At 44.3% G+C, this 19,415-nt stretch overlaps 2 protein-coding genes across 9 annotated transcripts in view; both read left to right on the forward strand.

Moving 5' to 3' along the window:
- KCNE2 (potassium voltage-gated channel subfamily E regulatory subunit 2) overlaps window positions 1–15,511 on the forward strand; it is a 140,296-nt gene extending 124,785 nt beyond the window's left edge. For 5 of the 7 annotated variants that reach the window (XM_048959927.1, XM_048959910.1, XM_048959937.1 and 2 more), the window contains 4 exons: window positions 5,551–6,385; window positions 7,143–10,058; window positions 10,435–10,500; window positions 15,464–15,511. In XM_048959927.1, the coding sequence (XP_048815884.1) occupies window positions 7,161–7,538 (378 nt within the window). In that variant the 5' untranslated portion in view covers window positions 5,551–6,385; window positions 7,143–7,160 and the 3' untranslated portion in view covers window positions 7,539–10,058; window positions 10,435–10,500; window positions 15,464–15,511. The remainder of the gene's footprint in view (window positions 1–5,550; window positions 6,386–7,142; window positions 10,059–10,434; window positions 10,501–15,463) is intronic. The other 2 variants (XM_048959962.1, XM_048959944.1) reach the window with 2 other exon arrangements.
- On the forward strand, window positions 10,172–19,183 carry SMIM11 (small integral membrane protein 11). Of its 2 annotated transcripts, none has more exons than XM_048959867.1 (5): window positions 10,172–10,327; window positions 10,435–10,500; window positions 15,464–15,630; window positions 17,099–17,279; window positions 19,022–19,183. In XM_048959867.1, the coding sequence occupies exons 1-4, from the start codon at window positions 10,309–10,311 to the stop codon at window positions 17,264–17,266; spliced, it is 420 nt and encodes a 139-aa protein (XP_048815824.1). In that variant the 5' UTR covers window positions 10,172–10,308; the 3' UTR covers window positions 17,267–17,279; window positions 19,022–19,183. The 2 variants fall into 2 exon arrangements, with proteins under 2 accessions (XP_048815824.1, XP_048815834.1); XM_048959877.1 differs by having other exon boundaries at window positions 10,202–10,327; window positions 15,464–15,579; window positions 19,022–19,172.
- The last annotated feature ends 232 nt before the right edge of the window (window positions 19,184–19,415 follow it).

Here is a 19,415-nt window from a genome sequence, read left to right on the forward strand (position 1 = left end):
AGCAAAGCCCTCAGCTTTTTTCTTCAGTCTTCCTGGGGTGGGAGGCCAGCAGCAGCTCCAGTGATGCAGCACCTGCAGTGATCCAGGTGCCTGGGTGGGATGAGGCTCTGGTGCACTCCCTGGAATTCACACATGAAATGGTGAGCTGAACTCTGCATTAAATTAAACAGTATGCTGGGCTCTAGATGGAGAGGAAATAGGCATGCTATTGGGCAAGAACTTCAATTTCCTACTTCTGCCATGCACCAACTCCTGAGGGTACTGCTGGGAAGGCGTGCTGCTCCACAAGTGCTTCCTTGCATGGCTGCAGGGAATGGAGCAGCATTACTGAGTGACCTGAGAGAATTCCATGGGGAGCCAGTTCTGAGTAGAAGCATTTCTTGTTTGTAGAAGACAGGTCCTGTTCACTAGCTAAATGTGTCTGGTAGGGATAAGATCAAGTGTGAGATGAGGCAAGTCTTGGTAATGCAAGGAAATGCTTCCAGCAGAGCTTGAGAAGCTTCAGTGTGTCCTGCAATTTTTATAAGATTTAATCCTTGACTTCAGCCCTCTCTCTTTTGAACAGCATCATTTAAAAATGGCCCTTGAAATGCATTCCTGCCATGAGGAGCCTCAGCAACTCTCCTGGAGAAACGGTTGAACTATCCTGCCCGTGTGAATCAGACCATTTGTTTTGCTGAGGAGTTATAAAAAGATGATTCACTCATATGAGCCACTTTCCAGCAACTAGTCCTTAAGTCTGTAGACGTGTGAGTTAACAACATCAAGCCCTGCAGAAGGGGTATTGACAGTAACTCCAGCTCCAGTTTTGGCTTTCCTTTCTCTGTTCTGTCCAAGTTCCACACCAACTTCTGTGGACTTTAATTGAACTGGAGTGGATAACCATCTCACTTATAAACTGGGCTGCTCTGGAGAAGCAGCCCTTGGCATCAAATCTGGCCATCTCTGTTCTGATCCACATCTCAGCTGTGCTCTACATTGGCATCATCAAGGGGGACACTGGCAAGAGCAGCAGGTTGCAATCTCTTTTTGGTCTCTCCAGAGCCTCTTAGAAAACCTCTGACTGCTCCCTGTCCTCCTGTTTGTGTTTACATTGTCCCACCTGGAGCTCCATCAAGTCAAGGCACCATTGCACCAAAAGAAGGAAGTCTGATGGGAGCACCCTGGTGGCGTCTACAATATTCCCTTTATCTTCCATGTTGTCCACTGGACAGATAGTTTGCCACGTGCTTTTTTACTCTTCCCATTTCTTTCACTTATCCCCTTTCCTGCCTCTCCCTCTGCCTCACCAGACAAGGTGAGGAGGTAGCGGGATCGCTGCCCGCATTCTCCACCAAGTCCAGGTGGACTGCCAATATTCTGGAATATTTGTAAACTTTGAGCATTAACAATTAAACTCCCAGTGCCCCACATGATGTTATGATGTGGAATACCGAAAACCAAAAATCACAAAACCATGACAGGGGTTTTGTTAAACAAAGAAACCAGTCAGAAGAATGCTGCCATTCCCATTGCCTGTGTTGGATGTGGAGGTCACTTAGAAGCTAGTGTTCTCTGTGGATAAGGTGGGGATGCAGATGAGAAATAGCAAGGAGCCCTGTGAATTTAGCAGCTGCCCTGCAGGCATGTTGGACTACACTTTCCTCAGAGCATAAAGACTATAAACCATAGCAACAAAACTGCGTGATTGCAATCTCTGCCTGACCATAATTTTTCCACCCCTGCAGTTTCGACTGGGGGAAGCAATGCACTACCTGGCAGGGTGGAAGGTGCCTGTATATCAGCTGCTGTGCAGTCCTAGCACTAGACACAGTGCCCTGGTTTTTCTTCACAGTTGTTTTCTTTTAAGCTTTCAGGGTTGGAGAAGCTGATTAAGCTTGAGTCCCTCAACACTGAATGCATCCTAATAACATACGTTCCTATCTCAGAGACACAATGGTTTTCCTCACAGCCTTGCCTATGCTTGGGCTGCATAACAAAATTTGTTTAAAATCCACTTTCTTTTTGAATATTTTTCCTCTCACTTTAGTTATGACTCAAAAATGTTAGTTTGCTGAATATATTTTTCCTTAGCCACACGGGACCATTCCAGATGGGCCGTTCCACTATCTGCACTACTTTCACTCTTTCTAGACAAGGCATTAAGAAAAGTGCACCCTGATGCTGGTTCTCTGATGTGAAGAGGGAGTGATCATTATACAGTTATTATAATATTTAGAGGTAATTTTCACAAGTTATCATCATTTTGGGGGTATCTAAAGACCAAAGCAATAGCCAATGGTGCTCTTTAAATAATGGGCTCTTTAAATGTACCCAGATGTCCCTTTTCAGCCTCAGCCATTCTGCGATTCTGTGATAACCTTTAGAATCAGAGAAATGTAGAATGCCTTGGGTTGGAAGGAGCCTTAAAGATAATCCAGTTCCAAATCCTTTGCTGAGGGCAGGGTTGTCATTCACCAGATCAGGCTCCACAGAAGCCTCTGATGGGGGCCAGCATATGCAAGCTCCCATTTCTCCAAGGGTTTTAACTTCCAGCTCTAAGACATACAACTCCTCTGCTTGTATTTAACTTGCCCTTTACCCTTAAACTTTGCCATGGCTGGGGCTTGAACATATGGCCTCCTTGTAAACTACCTTGAACCTGACCAAGGTGTTTCAACAAAAAGACTGCTTCTCTGCTGAACTGAAGGAACAGAAATCCTGTGTGAATGGAGTTAATACTTACTCAAATGTATACTCAAAGCGTTATAATAGGCATGACACACAACTAAGACTCAGGGTTTCACAGAAAAGCAGAATATCACAATTGTTGAACCAGAAAATGTATTTGCCCTGCAGCAAAAAGAAAAGGCCCAAGAAAATAGGCTAAGTCTGAAAACTGTAAACATCACTCCCTGAAAGATAGAAGAACAGTTACATAAGAAATAAACAATTGAGAAATGACTACCTCACTTCAAAAGAAAATCCAACCTATACAGAGCAAGATATCAAAGCTGCTAGTTGTGCTGAAAACCATGCTCTTTGGTGGAAAAGGTGTACAAACCAGAACTCCCTTATGCTGAGAAAGAAAACAGTATCCACTACGCTTTGGGTGAGTGAAGAAAGAACATTAAGTGATAATGAGTTGCTTACAGGAATGGCAAACAGAAGCAGAAGATGGAAGTGCTGGAAAGGTGGTAGCTAGCACATACCAGCCCGCTGCAGAGGCTCCTCACAAGAATGTGTGTAAAGAACAGGTAAGAGATCTAGAAGACAGGTGCAAAACAAGAGGTGAGGTAAAGAGGCAATACCTTTAATTGCCAACAGCATCATGAGAAGCCATAAGAGCTGACAAACATCCCAATATGTATTAAAAGAATGGATTATAAAGGAAAATCAGTGTAAAGGAAGAGTTCAAATGTAAGTAATAAATGTAATCCTGAGTAATTTTAAGAGAAAAGGCTTTGGCAGTCACAGTTAAAGAAAAACTACAATAACATAATGGCCTTGGTAGGTCTTTTTGTTTAACTGGGTGATCTTCTGAAGAACAACTTGAAAAGAAGCATACAGACCTAGGGATAGAACTGCTGATTTCACAAGTGTTCTATGAAGCTAATATAAGTAAGAGGAGGAATCTAGGAGGAAGGTACAAAGTTTGAAGCAGTGGGGAAAGTAATGAAATGCTATCAGCACTTTAAGTACCAGTGGTTAACTATACAGCATATCAGTAGCTAAAGGCTGAACAGATTGTCAGTTAAGGCTGCGTGTACAAAGATTTAAGGTCTGAGAACAGTGAATAATACAATATTATGATTTAGCCAGAAGAAATACTGAAGGAAAATCACATAGGTAAGTATTAGAGGATACTCATATCTCTTCAGTAACGATGCTTAACAAATATATTGTTTTGTTTCTAAGAATTAAGCCTATACAGGTACTCTTACAATTCATGAATTATATATAGTTAATTGCAAGGTGAGGCAAGGTGAAGCAAGGGAAGAGAAGGAAACAGCAAAATTGGTGTATAAATGTATCTGAATCAGTATTTAAGTATGTTAGCTGCTGATTATAACTAAAGTGTGAGCTTTGATACTCTACTTCAAAGAATGATGGAGATTTATGCAGAAACAAGTGATGGAAAATTATCCAGAAGGTGATTGAGTAAACTTCTTTGAAGAAAAATGTTCAAGCTTGTGGGACAAAGATTATTATTAACAATCATTGAACCACAGACTTGCTTGAGTTGGAAGGGACCCTTAAAGGCCATCGGGTCTACCCTCCCTGCAATGAACAGGAGCACCCGCAGCTCCAACAGGCGCTCAGAGCCCCATCCAGCCTGACCTTGAGCGTCTCCAAGGATGGGACATCCACCGCCTCTCTGGACAGCCTGTTCCAATGCCTCACTACTCTTACTGTAAAAAATTTTTTCCTTATATCCAGTCTAAATGTCCACTGTTTTAGTTTGGAACTGTTTCCCTTTGTCCTATTAACAGATGCTGCTGAGTCTGTCCCCTAATCTTGTGTTAATCTTAGTTCTCATGCGGTTAAGTTCTCTTCTCACTTGGTTAAGAACTGAGTAGGCAGTTAACGTCTGCTTGACAACATATGCAACTTTTGTATATGTATGTATACCTGTGTGTTTGTGCAAGCATGTACCTGCAAGCATTGGCCAAATGGGACCGGCCAGGAACAGACATCAGAAGAGGCTGGTTGAAGAGCTGTCTATTGGCAGCCCAGGGTAGCAGTTCCCTAGATACTCCTCTTGCAGCCTAACCTCCAGGGCTGTGGCTCATCTTGCTTTTGGCAGCTCCTCTAACAGCATGCTGGTGGCTCCAACCACCTTCAAGCAGCCAGGGCCAAGCAGGGCACATCCCTGGCTAAGTAAAGCAGGAAGCTGGACTTGCAGCAATCTGTTTGGCTCTCAGATTTCACCAAAGCAAACAGAACCAGCTTGCCAGTTACCTTGACTTCAAGGGCCCCAGCAGAGGGCATTTGGGAAACTTCCAGAGAGAAGTGGGGGATCAGAGAGGAGACGTTGCCAGCAGCTTGCCTTCATGCTGGGAGGTGTTTATGTACAGAAAATCATCCAAAAGAAATTATAGGAGTAAACATGACAGTGCCAGCAACACGGCACTAGCAGGACTTCCTCAGGGATTAATGCGTCCCAGTACCAAGAACGTATCTCCCTTTTTCTCATGTGTTCTGTTGATTCTGTGGTTGTCCACGTGTGCTTTATCTCCCTCAAAGCAGAGCTACTTGTGAAAGTGTTTTCTCTGCAAACTGCTTAGGCGTATCTACCTGTAAAATGCAGATATATTTTACAAAAGGGTCTCTCCTTTTTGCTTGTGGGGCACTTTGTGCACATCCTCATCTCCACCCTAATCCCCCTCCGCTGAATATCGCCACCAGAGCCGGGAACCACTCCTGACTAAAGATGAAGCTGTCTCACTTCACTAAGCATGTTGCTATTTCTAAGGTGTGACTCAGTGCTTTTCAGTTAGGTGTCATCACGTGCTATTTGCTGAGAAATAAAATCAACATTAATTAATTCTTCTCTCTTTTTTAATACAGGTTTTTGTTTCCTGCTCCAGATCACGGGTGATGTACACAAACAGCAGAGTTCACAAGCAGCAGAGTTTGGGGAGGCTGATCCTGGCTGTGTTTGCAGACCCGCTTCTTGCAGTATAGGCTTCATGGTCACAGACAACCACGGTCCTGGTGAAAGAATGGAAAACCAAACAATAGGAGGAATCTAGGAGAAAGGGAGGGAAAGGTTATGTTCTTTATTTATGGCAAAGGATGAGGGAAATGTGAAACAAAACAAGGAGAAAAAGAACAGAGAAAGGATATAGAAAGCCCATATGGGTGACCTAGTAGAAGTAAAGGAGCACAAAATTCTTCCTTTTGGGTGCAAACAGCATGGAAGACCTTCTACAGTACCTGCTCAGTGCTCAATCTCTTGTGCCCGTATCAACCAAGGGAATTATTCATTATTTTGTAGAACACGTCCTCACTTTTCTTCTCTCTAGGTCAAAAAATGCCAAACCATAAACCTCTAGAGATGTTTATCCTTAGAAAGCGCTGCAGTGTTCTTTTACAATATATGAAATTGCAGTAATAAGAATAAATTATAGCACTCAGCATCGGACAGGATGACTGATGTAAGCTGTCAGCCAATGTTTGACTTTCCAGGTGAGATTAGATTTAGCATTTACCTTAATATAAACAGAAAGTGTGCAGTAGAAAGCACTTAATTAACAAGCAAGTGCTCAAAACCTTGTGCAAGCTGGAGGCTACTTGAAGCTTAAGATAGCTCTCCTCTTTCCAGAGTATCGCAGTATTATCCGGCGGAATTTCAAAATCCTGATTGTTACTGGGAATCTCATCACTGAAGGAGACAGGAAAGGTAAGTTTCTGTTGCTAAGTCCTTATTTTTTATAAAAGAAAAATCTGATTTTGTTGTTGTTGTTCTGAATGAAAGGAAAGCTGTTAGAGTTAGGGTAGTATGGTTAGGTCGTGGTTGGACTTGATGATCTTTAAGGTCTCTTCCAACCTGAGTGATACTATGATTCTGTGAAAAGCACAGAGATTTTGCACAAAAAAGAAGTTTCAGGAGAGTTTGGGTTTCTGTTTTCTTATAGCTTGCTTCCTTTCGTTAGACTGCCTTTATCCCATATGTTTGAGCATGTGTGTATAATTGTACAGAGATCTACATGCACGTGTACCTGTGTCCCTCTGTGTGTGCATACCTGTTCTGTGCATGCTGAAATCACAAAGCTATTCCAAGAAGCAAAGGAAGGTAGACCAATATGTATAGCACCCCTTCCTGGTTGAAGAACATTTTCTTTAGTCTTTATCTCAACAGGAAAATCAGTGTGCCTGGATGCCTGTAATATGGGTCAGGTAGGCCCACACTCACTGAACTTCACTGAGGCATACTTGGCTTCCACAGACTGAAAATGACCTGAATAAGGAGTAGGACTTCTTCAGGTCTCTAAACATGTTGAAGCACTCTGATATAAGGATTCTCAGCTGGTCTAAAATCAGTATGACACTTTCGCTAGTAGGTATTATTATTTAATCCTCATAATGCATACAAAACAAACCAATGTAATTGTTATAGTGTAGCTATTTGATTAAAATAAGTATGATGTTGTCTTTAGCAGCTGTAACTTGCAAGGATGGCTGAAATACGAAACTTCACGTGGGCAGTGGAAGATATTTTCAAGGAAACTTTTCTCACTTACATGAACGGCTGGAGGAAAAACATGACAGAAGCGGCAAATGAACTGCAAGCCAAGGTTGATGCTGAAAACTTTGACTATGTTATCCTTTATTTGATGGTGATGATTGGAATGTTCTCCTTCATTATTGTGGCGATTCTGGTGAGTACCGTGAAATCTAAGAGGCGAGAACACTCCAAAGACCCTTACCATCAGTACATCGTGGAGGACTGGGGTGAGAAGTATAAAAGCCAGGTTCTGAATCGAGAAGATCTCAAGTGTGTGGTCCATGAAAACTTTGGTGCAAGGGACAAAACAAGCCCCACGTCACCCTGACATTCCAGAAACATCAGCAAAGAGGAAATCATGAAGTCACATTTAGGGAACTCGCTGGAATTACAAATAGCTGAGAAATTGTTCATTAGATTTACACAGGTTGAGCTAGAATGGGCTGCTGAAGAAATCAACATCACTGTTTCCTCTGAGAACTCTGGCGCAGCTGCTTTGAGGAACACCCAAGAAAAATGCATGACTTTGCTCTGCTTTGATATTCTGCTCTTCAGGAAAATAAAGTCATGGAGAGAATAACTTGAATTTTTTAGCAATTTTTTGAAATCGAGAAGCAGATCTGGATTACTGAGCAGTAAACTTCAGACAAACAGTAGGAGTTTTCAAGTGTTTAAAAGTCCTGATTCAGATCCCAATGTGTGACATAAACCCATTTAAAATAACAGGAAACTGTACAATAAAATACCAGACCCTCTATCTATTGATTGAACAATGTGTTATGGTATGAATCACAGGACGAGCCTATATCTACACATGTTCAAGTCAATCCAAACTGCTATTTTAATGACCTGGCTCCCGTTTCAATTTCATTATTCATTGACTACAAAGAATGATTCATGGCCTTCTGTTTTATCATAAAAGCATAGCCAGACTAGCAGTCTCATCTAAGAGTGTCCTGGTTGTCCAGGGCAGCTTTTAGAGTGTCAGTGTCTTTCTTGAAGTTCATAGCTGTCTCTTCTGCTGTTTCTTGGTTTTTCGTATTGATCTGTTTATCTGCAATGCAAGCTGGGTGATAGGGATTTCTTGCATTCCTATTAGCCAAGGCCTAGTGTAGATCATCATGCTCCTGCTATATATCTTTCAGAGCAAGGGTTTCTATGACCAGCTATCAAAGCTATTCCATTGTTATGCTTTCTAATGCTTCCCATGTTGGGTACTGGTGTGCACCAGTCAGAAAACAGGTTGTAAAGATGGTTTATCTTCCCTGTGCTGCTAAAGTACCATGATGCTGGCTGTTGGGGAATAATTAGAAGCAAAGCCAGTACTACTTCTAGTATTAAAATGTGTTCCTTTTAGCTCTAAGTTTATCTTCTATTCATATTACCAGACTTAAACTGCTTAAACTTGAAGTTCTCATTCTGGCTGTCAATTGTGTGGGCAAGGAGAAATGATGAAGAAAAGAGCTTATTTTTCTTGGAAGCTTTGGCTTGTTTTGGAGCCTGATCTTGTGGTATGGCACAACAGCTGTTGTTGTGCTCCAGAAGATGCTCATGTTATGGCTCTGTTCCCCTCCAGGTGGAAGGACATTCCTTACTACTTACCCTTGATGACCACAGGCTGTAAGGGCACAGTTAATGTGCCCATTGAGCAGCTAGAGGGACTGGCCATCTGGGCCACATGCTACAGCTGTGCTTCAGCTAGGGAAAGAGCATCTTTTGACAGGGTATGGCAGCAGGGACAGCCACAGTGAACCTTACTAGATGTGCCAACATCATGAACAGCTGCACCTGCTCAGGCTCTGCTCCCCACCAAAAGCGACAGGCAACTTCCATTGCTGGCTGTGCTCTGATCAGCATGTGGGCAGCTGTGACACTGAAATGGGAACGAGCACCTGAGTTGACTCTGCCCTTGAGACATGTTGGCAATGCCTTAGATCAGGCATGTCCAGCCTGTGGCCCAACCCAGCCACCCCCTGGCCCATGCCATCATGATGGCAGTTCTGGTACACGTCTTGACTACAACAGCAAGCTGTTCATTGCTGCTGAAAACACACAGTTAACGGGAGTGACTGTAACAGTGTTTTGTAGCTGACAATTTATTGAATAGTGTTATTGTACTCTTTGTATCTGTTGTAGTTTCCCTGGAAATAAACAGGAGGCACTACTTTTGGAGCAGCTTAGATAATGTATATGCAGCTCACGACAACTCCATACTCAGTGCAGCCCAGGCAAGCCCAAAGTTGGCCTAGTTCAGGTGAAAAGAGACAGCCCGCTTAACATACTGTCTTAGAATCATAGAATAGAACCCTAGAATCACTCAGGTTGGAAAAGAGCTTACAGATCATCAGTCCAACCACGACCTAACCATCCTACCCTAACTCTAACAGCCCTCCGCTAAATCATGTCCCTGAGCACCACATCCAAACGGTTTTTAAACACTTCCAGGGATGGTGACTCAACCACCTCCCCGGGGAGCTTCACAACCCCTTCTGTAAAGAAGTGTTTCCTGATATCCAAACTAAACCTTCCGTGGCTGGAGGTTCCATGTCACATGGGGCGGTGCTGCCTTTGAAGCCGTTGTAGGGAACAGCTGAGAAAGTGAAGGCAAAGCTTTCCACGGGGAACTTCAGAAACTGAACAGCTCGCTAACAATGTACACACCTGAAGCACTCAGCACTATTTAACCAGCCAGCAACGCCGCTCTGGCGTTTCCCAGCAAGCCCGCTACCAGCACACCCAGCCCCGACACGGGGCAAGAGAAGGGGCTGCCGGGCCGAGCCGGACCGGGCGCTGCTGGGAGATGTAGTTCGCCGTGCCTTCCCGCCCACAACAATGGCCGCCCGCTGAGGTAGGGAGACGCGCTGTTGGGCCTTTCCCCACCGCCCTCTCCCGCATGGCTCCGAGGCGGGCGGGCCGGCAGGGCCGAGTTGCGCGGCGGGCTGGCCGGGGCCCTACGGCGTGATGCGGTACCCCCCCAGCACGGCCCGCGCCGCCGCCGCCCCGCGGCCTGCCCGGCCCCGTGTGGGCCCTGGGGAGCGAGGGGAGCTGCGGAGAGGCACCAGGAGCTGCCCAGCGCTTTTGCAGCCGGGGCTGGGGTGATGATGGTCGCCATCCGAGGTGGAGCCTGCGATGTGCTGTTTGTGTTCTAGTGTGTTGGGTCGGTCAGGGTTTTATCCAGGTGCCACCGCTGATGCTTCTGTCTGCTGTGTGCTTTGCTTTGACAGCATTTGGAACGTGCGAGGAGCTGCCAGAGGAATTGTTAATATTTCCGTTGCAGCTTCAACAGATAGGTAGGCCTTACGTATCTATGCTTCCATGTGCCTGGTGCTGGTGTTAGTGGTTTGGGAATGGTATGAACTGAGTGATTGCACAGGTCTTCCTAAACAAGTAGGATGCAGAGCTGTTGGAGAGAGTCCAAGGAGAGCGCAAGGATGTTCAGAGGCCTGGAGTAGCTCTTCTGTGAGGAAAGTATTAGGGAGTTGGGCTTGTTTAGCCTGGAGAAGAGAAGGCTCTGGGGAGACCTCATTGCAGCCTTCCAGTGAAGGGAGCTTCAGTGAAGGAAACGGGAGGGAGACTGACTTTTTACATGGCCTGATAGTGATAGGACAAGGGGAAATGGCTTTAAAAACTAAAAGAGAGGAGATTCAGGTAAGATGTCAGGGGGAAGTTCTTTCCTCAAAGGGTGGTGAAGTGCTGGCACAGCTGCCCAGAGAAGCTGTGGTGCCCCATCCCTGGAGGTGCTCAAGGCCAGGTTGGATGGGGTCCTGGGCAGCCTGAGCTGGTGGGGGCAGCCCTGCCCATGAAGGGTAGGCTTTGAGGTTCCTTCCACACCAAGTTTTTCTTTGTTTCTGTGGTGTTTTGGCTTATGGTCTCATGAAAGCTCTAAAGGTCTGACTTTTTTTGACTTAATATTACCATTGCATCCAATGGCAGTGGTTTGTGATGGATCTTAGCACAGCAGCTCTGGCTCACACATGCTGCAGCTGTGTTTCTATATAGTTTTTGGGCTATGCCATATTACTGTTTTTTCCCTCTGTCCAGTAGTCATCTTTTTCTTGAGGAAGAGGCATGATCATACCTTTGAGGTGCTAAGTGTTGCTACAGGTCAAGTGCAGAGGTAGATCTTCCAGTGACAGTCCAGGTGAGAAGTATGCATTTTGTTTCCTGAAAAATAAGCAGCAATATAAACAGGTGGAATTAAACCCCTTCTGTAGCTCAGAGAATATTCAGCCATCACTCCATTTAAATACCTTGGTAGCTTGCTGCTTTCCAAGGCCTTCCAGCAGGTTACTTTTATAGCGTCTCACAAAGCGGATAAGAAGTGCTTCAAAATCCCCAGTCAATAGAAAAATGTCTCAGGTCCCCTTCTGTAGGGTAGATGGAGTTATTAATGGGTTGACTGAGAGTCTCAGCCAAGACAGCTTGAGTGGGATTGTGAGTTCTCAGTTGCCTGGTAGGAATGTTTTTGAGCATGCAGCCCAGTCAATATTCTGCTGCTGCGTAAGAAAACAATGGCGTTAGTAGCTGGGCTGTGATGTGGTTGCTGTGGTAGAGTACAGCTATAATTCAGTGGTTGAGAGACCTGGATTCAATTCTGTGCTTCACCACTGACTGGGGCCCAGCTCTTCAGTCTGCACGGGGTGGTCTGTGTTGCACAATGTTGTGCAGAGATCTGGGGCTGGCACCATCTAAAAGCTAGCTCAGGGAATTGCTGCAGCCCTCCTTGGGAGCTCATTAGCCCTGCTGAGGACACAAGCCTCTAGGGCTGTGTTGTGACCCTGACAACCAGCTGTGGATCCAGCAGACCTCACAGCATCCAGAACTGACAGGATCGCTGGTCCAGCACAGCACTAAGGTGCAGCACAGGCAAATTCTCTCCTCCCTTTCCCTTCTGCAGTAGTTTGATCTGCTTAATGGAGGTCTGAGTGTAAATAGGGTAGTGATAGTGAAGAAAGCCACAGACGTGTGAGAGTGATGTCATTTTATCCCTGCCCTGCATAGAAGCTTACGAGTGTGTGATGGATAGAGCATGACGTCTCTTACAGGGCTTCAGGCAGAGCCTAGTGCTCCTGCTTCTTTCTCGCATGGCTCAGCATGAGATCTTGTTTGAATGAAGGTAACAGTGACCTTCTGTGGGGCCTGCACTCTGCTGTTTGTTAAGGGAGCTTGCATTTTCCTGAGGAACGAACAATGCCTGGCTGTGGATGTTTTGAACTCTTATCTTGGCCTTATCTGCCTCTGAAAAGGCAAACATGAAACTTCAGCTGCTTATTTGCCTACTTGCTTTTAAGATATCACAACCTTGAAAGTACAGTGCACGAGCTTTTTACTTCTGAATTGGCAACATCAGTGCTAACAAGCATTGTTTTTCTGTCGTGAAGTGAATCCTGCCATTTTTTTCTCCTTGCCCCATGCAGCTCCACCCATTATTTTTTTTCTGTCATGGGATTTCAACTGCTTTCAATAAGGTCTGCATCAGAATGGAGACCAGAAGACTCTAGAGGTGAAATTAAGAGAAGTACTTGACTGCTGGAGGCTGGTGACGTTGGGTGTGGGAATACAGGGAGCAGCAGCTTCCGCTTTTAGTTCCAGTAGTAGAAGTCTCTGTAAGGACAGATAATCAGAAGTATCAGCTCTTGCAGAAAGCATTTTGGACTGAAACACTACAGTTGAGAAAAAAGGAAAAATTTCCTTATTTGCTTTGTGACTTCAATACAGCTACTCCTAGCGGATGCAAATTCAGGCAGATTCATGCTTGTCTCTCAGCAGAGCAGAAATATTGAAGAAGCATTGTGCTGAATGTTTAGGTAATTGACTTGCAAACAAGCATTTGCAGGAGTGCATGCATTGTATGCTGATTCTCACCCTGCAGTCAGACCTCAGATGGGCTCACATGACATTTGCTTGGTCTGGAACTTCTTCTATACATAAAAATTTCTGCGCTCCACTTTGAGCATCATATGCCAGATGCTAGCTTGTTTTTTAATTCATGCCTCTTTACAGCATGTCACAAAACTGCTTCCAACTGAAGCACGGAATTTAGAGTAATTTAGGAGAAGAATGAAGACTGTATAGTGATGAAGCCCCCACCAAAGTCAGGATGAGGATACAAACCCCAGTTGGGCAGTTCAGTCCCTCTGTATCAGGCCAAGGTTGTATAACTTGGATTTTGCTGAGAAGTACATGGTTTAGTGGGTGTGGTGGCGATAGGTTGACAGTTAAACTAGATGATCTTAGTGGTCTTTTCCAGCCTTAATGATTCTGTGATTCGATGACTGTACACCAAGAACCACCTCTGATAGGTGATATTGGCTGTGCCCATCTGGCAGGGGTATTTACATTGTAATGTTTGCTGAAATTCTGGAGGAAACATCAGAAGTTACAATGCCTTTCTGGGGGGGATGTGAAACACTACTGACTTGTTACTTCACAGCTACCCTGGCATTTTATCAACAGGAGAAGGGAGCTACACAACTAAGGATCAACACAGTAAATACTGGATGATGAGTTGGCTGCATCATTGCTTAGATACAGTTAGATCATGCTAGCAGCAGCTGACCTCGCAGGTTCTGCTGTTCCTGAATCTGTTCCAGTAGGATATAATCCTGGAACATCCCCGATGTGTGCAGAGCCATGTAGTATTAAACAAGCTGCCATCTCCACCCTGGCTAATACTCCTGTCAGGGCTTCTTTGGGAGGATGGGTCTATGGATAGACAGGAGAGCTTCCCTGAGCAGTTAAGAATGACCGGCTCTCATGCTGGTGCTGGGCCAAGAGAGCCCTGCTGCTGTCATCTTAGCCACGTGCAGTAGCTTGGGCCAGGGGTATGTGTCCTGTGCTCACTATGTCTGCATTCTGGACATGACAAACACTGGGAGGTGTTTTCTTCTCCTTTCTCTCTGCGGGCAATCCGTTGTTTTTTGTGATCAGAACTTACACTCCTTGCTCAGTGGGTCAGTTGAGTTAAGTAACTTACATGGGATAAGTGGGAAAAAGGAAAGCATGCCATTCTCAGCCTAGGCAAAGGCAAGGGGTGAAGCACAGGAGCACTGGGAAAGCAGGAAAGCACACCATGCATGGAATCAGTCTGTTCTGACAGACCCTCCCAGTCTCTGCTTGGGGTCTCCTGTGGTGTCCCCCCATGGCAATCCCTTAGGTGGAGAAATGTGGTTAGCTGTGAAGAAGCCATCTGAGCAGCTCAGGAGCAGCAGGAAGATTTATTTGAGTCTCTGTTTTCGTTACGAAGACAAGCCACAAACAGCTGTTGTGGTATGGAGGTGATTTGTTCCGCCCAGCTGCCAGTAAAGGTTTGGACTAAACTGTTGGCCTTCTTCCTTCTCTCCAGCAGTCACTCTGTTGTTACACCTACGGGAGATCCCCCGAGGCAGTCAGGCAGGAAAGTGCTGAATTTGAAATCCACAATTTGAAATCCAGCAGTTGAAACAGCGTCAGCACTGGTGGAGCAGCAGCAGAGACCAAAGGGCAGCATTGCAGCTGTGTGCTTCAGCCTTCAGTATCCCTTGAGCATTTCCAAGCCCAAAATTCAGTTCTGAAATGTATATTGGCCACCTGTGGGATCTGCGGCTTGGTTGGTTCACTTAGGTGTTATGGGCTGTATAGAAAAATTAATGTGTTAGCAAATGAGAGAAAACTGATGCAAATGATGCTATGTCATAGAATCTCAAAAGGGTTTGGGGTAGAAGGGACCTCAGAGCCTACCCAGCCTCAACCTCAGCCCCCTGCCCCCCACTAGCTCAGGCTGCCCAGGGCACCATCCAACCTGGTCTTCAGAGCCTCCAGCAATGGGGAGGATCCATTAGGCATTCAGGCTTTGAACAGGGCAGATAGGCTTGAAATCCACAAGATGGCACTTCTAGGTGCTATTTGTCCACTACATTTGAGATGTCAGTGAGGCAGCTTGGTGTGCACACGTGCCTTTGAAAGCAGCCAGTGCTTCATTTTTGATTGGGCAGCTGCTGAGATCGGCTATGCACAGTGAAAGCACAGCCTCCCCTCTCTGCAAGTATAGCACCTGCCTGGGCCTATCAAACCCCTGTCCTTCAGCAGCACCCTGCATGGATGTTGTTCCTGTCATTCAGCTCCAAAAAGGCACGCATTGGTCATTGCTGAACCCTGTGGTGCAGATATCCTGCCAGGCACTGAGCTGCAGATGAGACTGCTGGAGAAGTGCATGGTGGACGTGCTGAATAGAAACAGATGAGCTAATTCTTTTTAAATTTCCATTTCTTCAAGATGCTTCTGTCCTGGATTGTGCCTTTAGAAGTGTGACACTTGTCAGTGCTGGACACAGCCTGCTTCAGAACAGGCATTATCGGCCTTCAGTCAAGATGGTGGCGTTTAACTTGAAGGTGAGGATGTTTCATGGTCATATGAGAGTGAACTTCTGGTCTTTGAAGGAGGTGGGTTTAAGATGTGGTTGGGTGAGTCTTGTGTTAAAGTTGCTTCCCTTGTCTAGGTGATGGCTTCACTACCACACTGTACCTCAGGCCCAGAGGGCTTGCAGATTGAGGCCTTGTATGTTGAACCTCTCCTCTGGCTTTCCTCTTTCTAGGCTTTTCTCAGGCTATTCTCTCCTCAGCACCTTTCCTTACCAAAGTGTGGTTTCTCTGCTTTATCTTTTAGGGAGTGAAGGCCATATGCATAAGGGTACATATGTAAGGCTCAGAAATGTTGAAGCCTTGTTCACTACCAGTTATAACTTGTTCAGTTAGTCTGTTTATCATAAAAGTAGTGCTAACCACAGACCTTGGCTTTGCCTTTCTGCAGAGCAGAGCTGTGGTTTAAAGATATTGCCAGTAAAAATGATGTTTTCTGCAGAATTGGTTTAAAGTGACCAGATGTCAAAGGTAACATGCAGCTTGCGTAGATGAGTGCTATAAGAGCCCACTTGAGGTCTCATTTGCAGACTTTAAGGGGGCATGCTAATGGAGTATGGATGTAAGGCTTTTTTAAATACAGTATTTAAACAATGGGCAAACAACTTTATGAGGTGCTGGAAGGCCTTCTGAGGTTACAGAGGGCTACTGGGATACTTGCTTTGGGAGGACTTAAGCTGTGAACCTACTGTGCATCACTGAAAGGCCAGAATGATCCTGCTGGCCAAGTGGCTCTTTGAAACAGGGTACTGGGAAGCTTGTGTACCTTCAGTATCCTTCTGAAATTGACATCTCTCACTGAGTGCCTCTGCAGCCCTCATTGTATTTTAGTTCACAGTGTTACCCGTTTGCATTTTATTTTCTGCTCCATACGCACTTAAGAGTAGTGTGCTTTTGTAACACTGAAATATGTTGTGCAATTTTATTGGCTTCAGACATTAAAAACTGCTGAAACTGAATCACTGTAGGCTACATCCTTTTTATATCTTTCGTGGTTCAAAGACAGTCATCTATACTTAATAGTACAGACCTGGGCAAATTGCAGAACTGTCTTGGATTAAAATTTCTAGGTGGACAAAAGTGTATTCAGGCACTGTATCTGATAGCTGATATGCATGCTTCCATCACTCCTATCAAAATTGTTCAGATGCATTTCACCTTTTATAAGCATCTTAAGATACTCAATTCTTTCCCTTTTTCAACTTCAGGTTGTGCCAATATTACATTCACAGTAAAGATGACAAAAGCAAGAAAGACCTGTATGAGGGAGTTTCAAATATGAACTCGAGTACAGTGAATTGCATTTTGGCCTTTTCCCTGGACAATCTGCCTAGTTTAAAATCCCCTGCAGAAAAAAAGTATGAACAGAAGAACATTACCATTGCTTTGAATAATGCCATTGTTGGAAGAAGCTGTATAGCATCCCTGTAGATTAATTTTTAATTGTCCAAGCGTTCCAGTAACCGCTTAAATATATTGTTTTTTATTATAGGCTTTGGAGAATTTCCCATTGCTGATGTACATCTTGGCAGCTAAAACATTGATTCTTTGCTTAGCATTTGCTGGAGTTAAAATGTACCAGAGTAAAAAACTTGAAGAAAAATTGAAGAGGGAACGTGAAGCGAAATTGAAAAGAGAAGCAGAGAAGAAGGGTGATTAAAGGAATCTCTCAGGTATATAACTCATTTGACATTCTGGTATTTCATAGTGGCATTGCCATATTAATCCCATTATATTTTGGCTTCAGTACATTTGGGTTGTGTGGTTAGAAGTGTCACCATTAGCTGAGTTATTCAGTATGTGTCTCCTGTGATGCTTCACTGTATTTGCACACCCATACCATGCCCATTCTTTGTAAGAAATGAAGTTAGTACCAGACAACTTGTCAGCCACTGTTTGGGGTTTCAGAGATCTTAGCACAATATTCTTTTTCTGTTCTTAATTTCCTTCAATTTTGTACGCCCAACCAGTTGCACAGAAAGTCCTGATACATAAAGAAATCATTAAAGTTGGGCAAAAACTGTGTGAGAGGCATGCCAGACAAGATGATGTAATAAGGTTCCTTGGCCATAAGTCACATTGAAAAGAATCTCCAATTCCATGTTAGTTAAATACATGACAAGTTGCTGATAGTTTAGCTTGAAGGGCCAAACCTCATGCTGTGAAGCTTCCCAAGGTAATAAAACTGCTTCAGGTTATACATCCATCATATATACTTTTTTTCAGTGAAGTATATATCTACATTAAAAAAAAAAAAAAGCAAAAGGAATATTGAAAGTATAGTAAAGTTTTAGTTTTTCATTTTCATGTGCTAAATTCCTTCCCAGTATCTTCAAAGTTTAAGCAATCATTGGATCAAGTCTGTTAGCAAAATGAGTGTGGTCTAGTGCTAAGATTATACTCCCGGAGTTTTTGGTGTGTGATTTATGTATCAATTCATTTCACATTTCTCTGTTCTGCAGCAAAATGGGAATTCTATTCCTGCCTGCCCTTTGTAAACTCAGTGGGAGTTCGCTATAACAATGTTGCACTTTATTAAACTAGAAAACTAACTTTCTCCTTTTGAGGTCATCACCTCACATATGAAGATGGTTTCAGTTTTTAGAAATGTTTACTAGTTTTGATTTCAAACCTATCACTTTTGTTTCTTGCAACAGAGATTGGAAATTGTGAATAGAAATGGGGCCGGAAAATAACCATGGGAACAGAGTGTTTCATTCGCACAGGGAAAACAAGAAGTAGAGAGGTGTTTTTCAGGCTCCTGTTTACATCATGTTGAGTATTTGTGCCTGTGCAGACTTGTGCCATTTTAAACTTTCATTTTAAATTGGTCCAGGTAGCCACTGGAACGTGCTGTGAGAAGACTTCTTTCAGTTTATGCTGAATAGGTCAGAGTAAGTTATATAGAGTTTTAGTGCTAAACAAATGAGAGGTGGGCACAAGGGCAAGCTGCCCTGCAAGTGAGCAAGGCTGCTACTTTTAATGAGCAGACTTTAGTGTGCTCTGTGTTAGGCCCCAGGGAGTTCTGCCTGGCAAAGGCTGTAGCCTGGAGGACTGCTGCACCAGGGTAAGGAGCTCATCCCACAAGACCTCGTGGTCTGGCATGTGAGATTGACCTTGTTGAATGACTGACATAAAAGCAAATCTGACTGAAGTCCTCTTAGTCACCCAGTGTGGCCCACCAGAGGCCAAGTCTTTCCTAAATTCTGCCATTTCTCGGACTGTCAGCACATCTTTCTATAATGGGATTGCAAGAAGGGATGACTTCTCCTGCCCTAAAAATGTTCTCCCGTGTCAGCACTGCAGAGCTGTGATTAGCTCCGATTGCAGCCTGCCACGTGGGCAGGCAGATTTAGTCCATGTGCTGCTAGCATATCATGCCTGCTGTTCTCACTGCTGTTTCCCCACCCTGCAGATTCTGTGACACTTGGCAGCTTGCTTGGATTCCTTTCCTGGGAGAACGAAGTCTTCCTGTAGATGAAGGATGTGTAGAAGGAATAAAGCCCTCTGGAGTAACATTCACTTAAATTGTATCTCAACTTTTTGTATGTACAGCAAAATATCTAAGCTTCTATTTATGCAATAAAGAAAACATTTGTTTAAAAAAAAAAAAAAAAAAAAATGACCTTGGTTACTGCTTACTTAAATGCTACAGTTAGAGCTGCAGAGGAGGCACTTTTTAAAGATTAGCTGCAAGGAGGAGGCTGATTTTTAAAAAGAAAACACTGAATCCATCATGGGTGTATGCAGGGTTCATGGACAGAAGGAATTGTGGAGGTCCCTGTGCAGCTTTTTCAAGCAACTGCAAG

Source organism: Lagopus muta, chromosome 1 (assembly GCF_023343835.1).
Source record: "Lagopus muta isolate bLagMut1 chromosome 1, bLagMut1 primary, whole genome shotgun sequence".
NCBI classification, from domain to species: Eukaryota; Metazoa; Chordata; class Aves; order Galliformes; family Phasianidae; genus Lagopus; species Lagopus muta.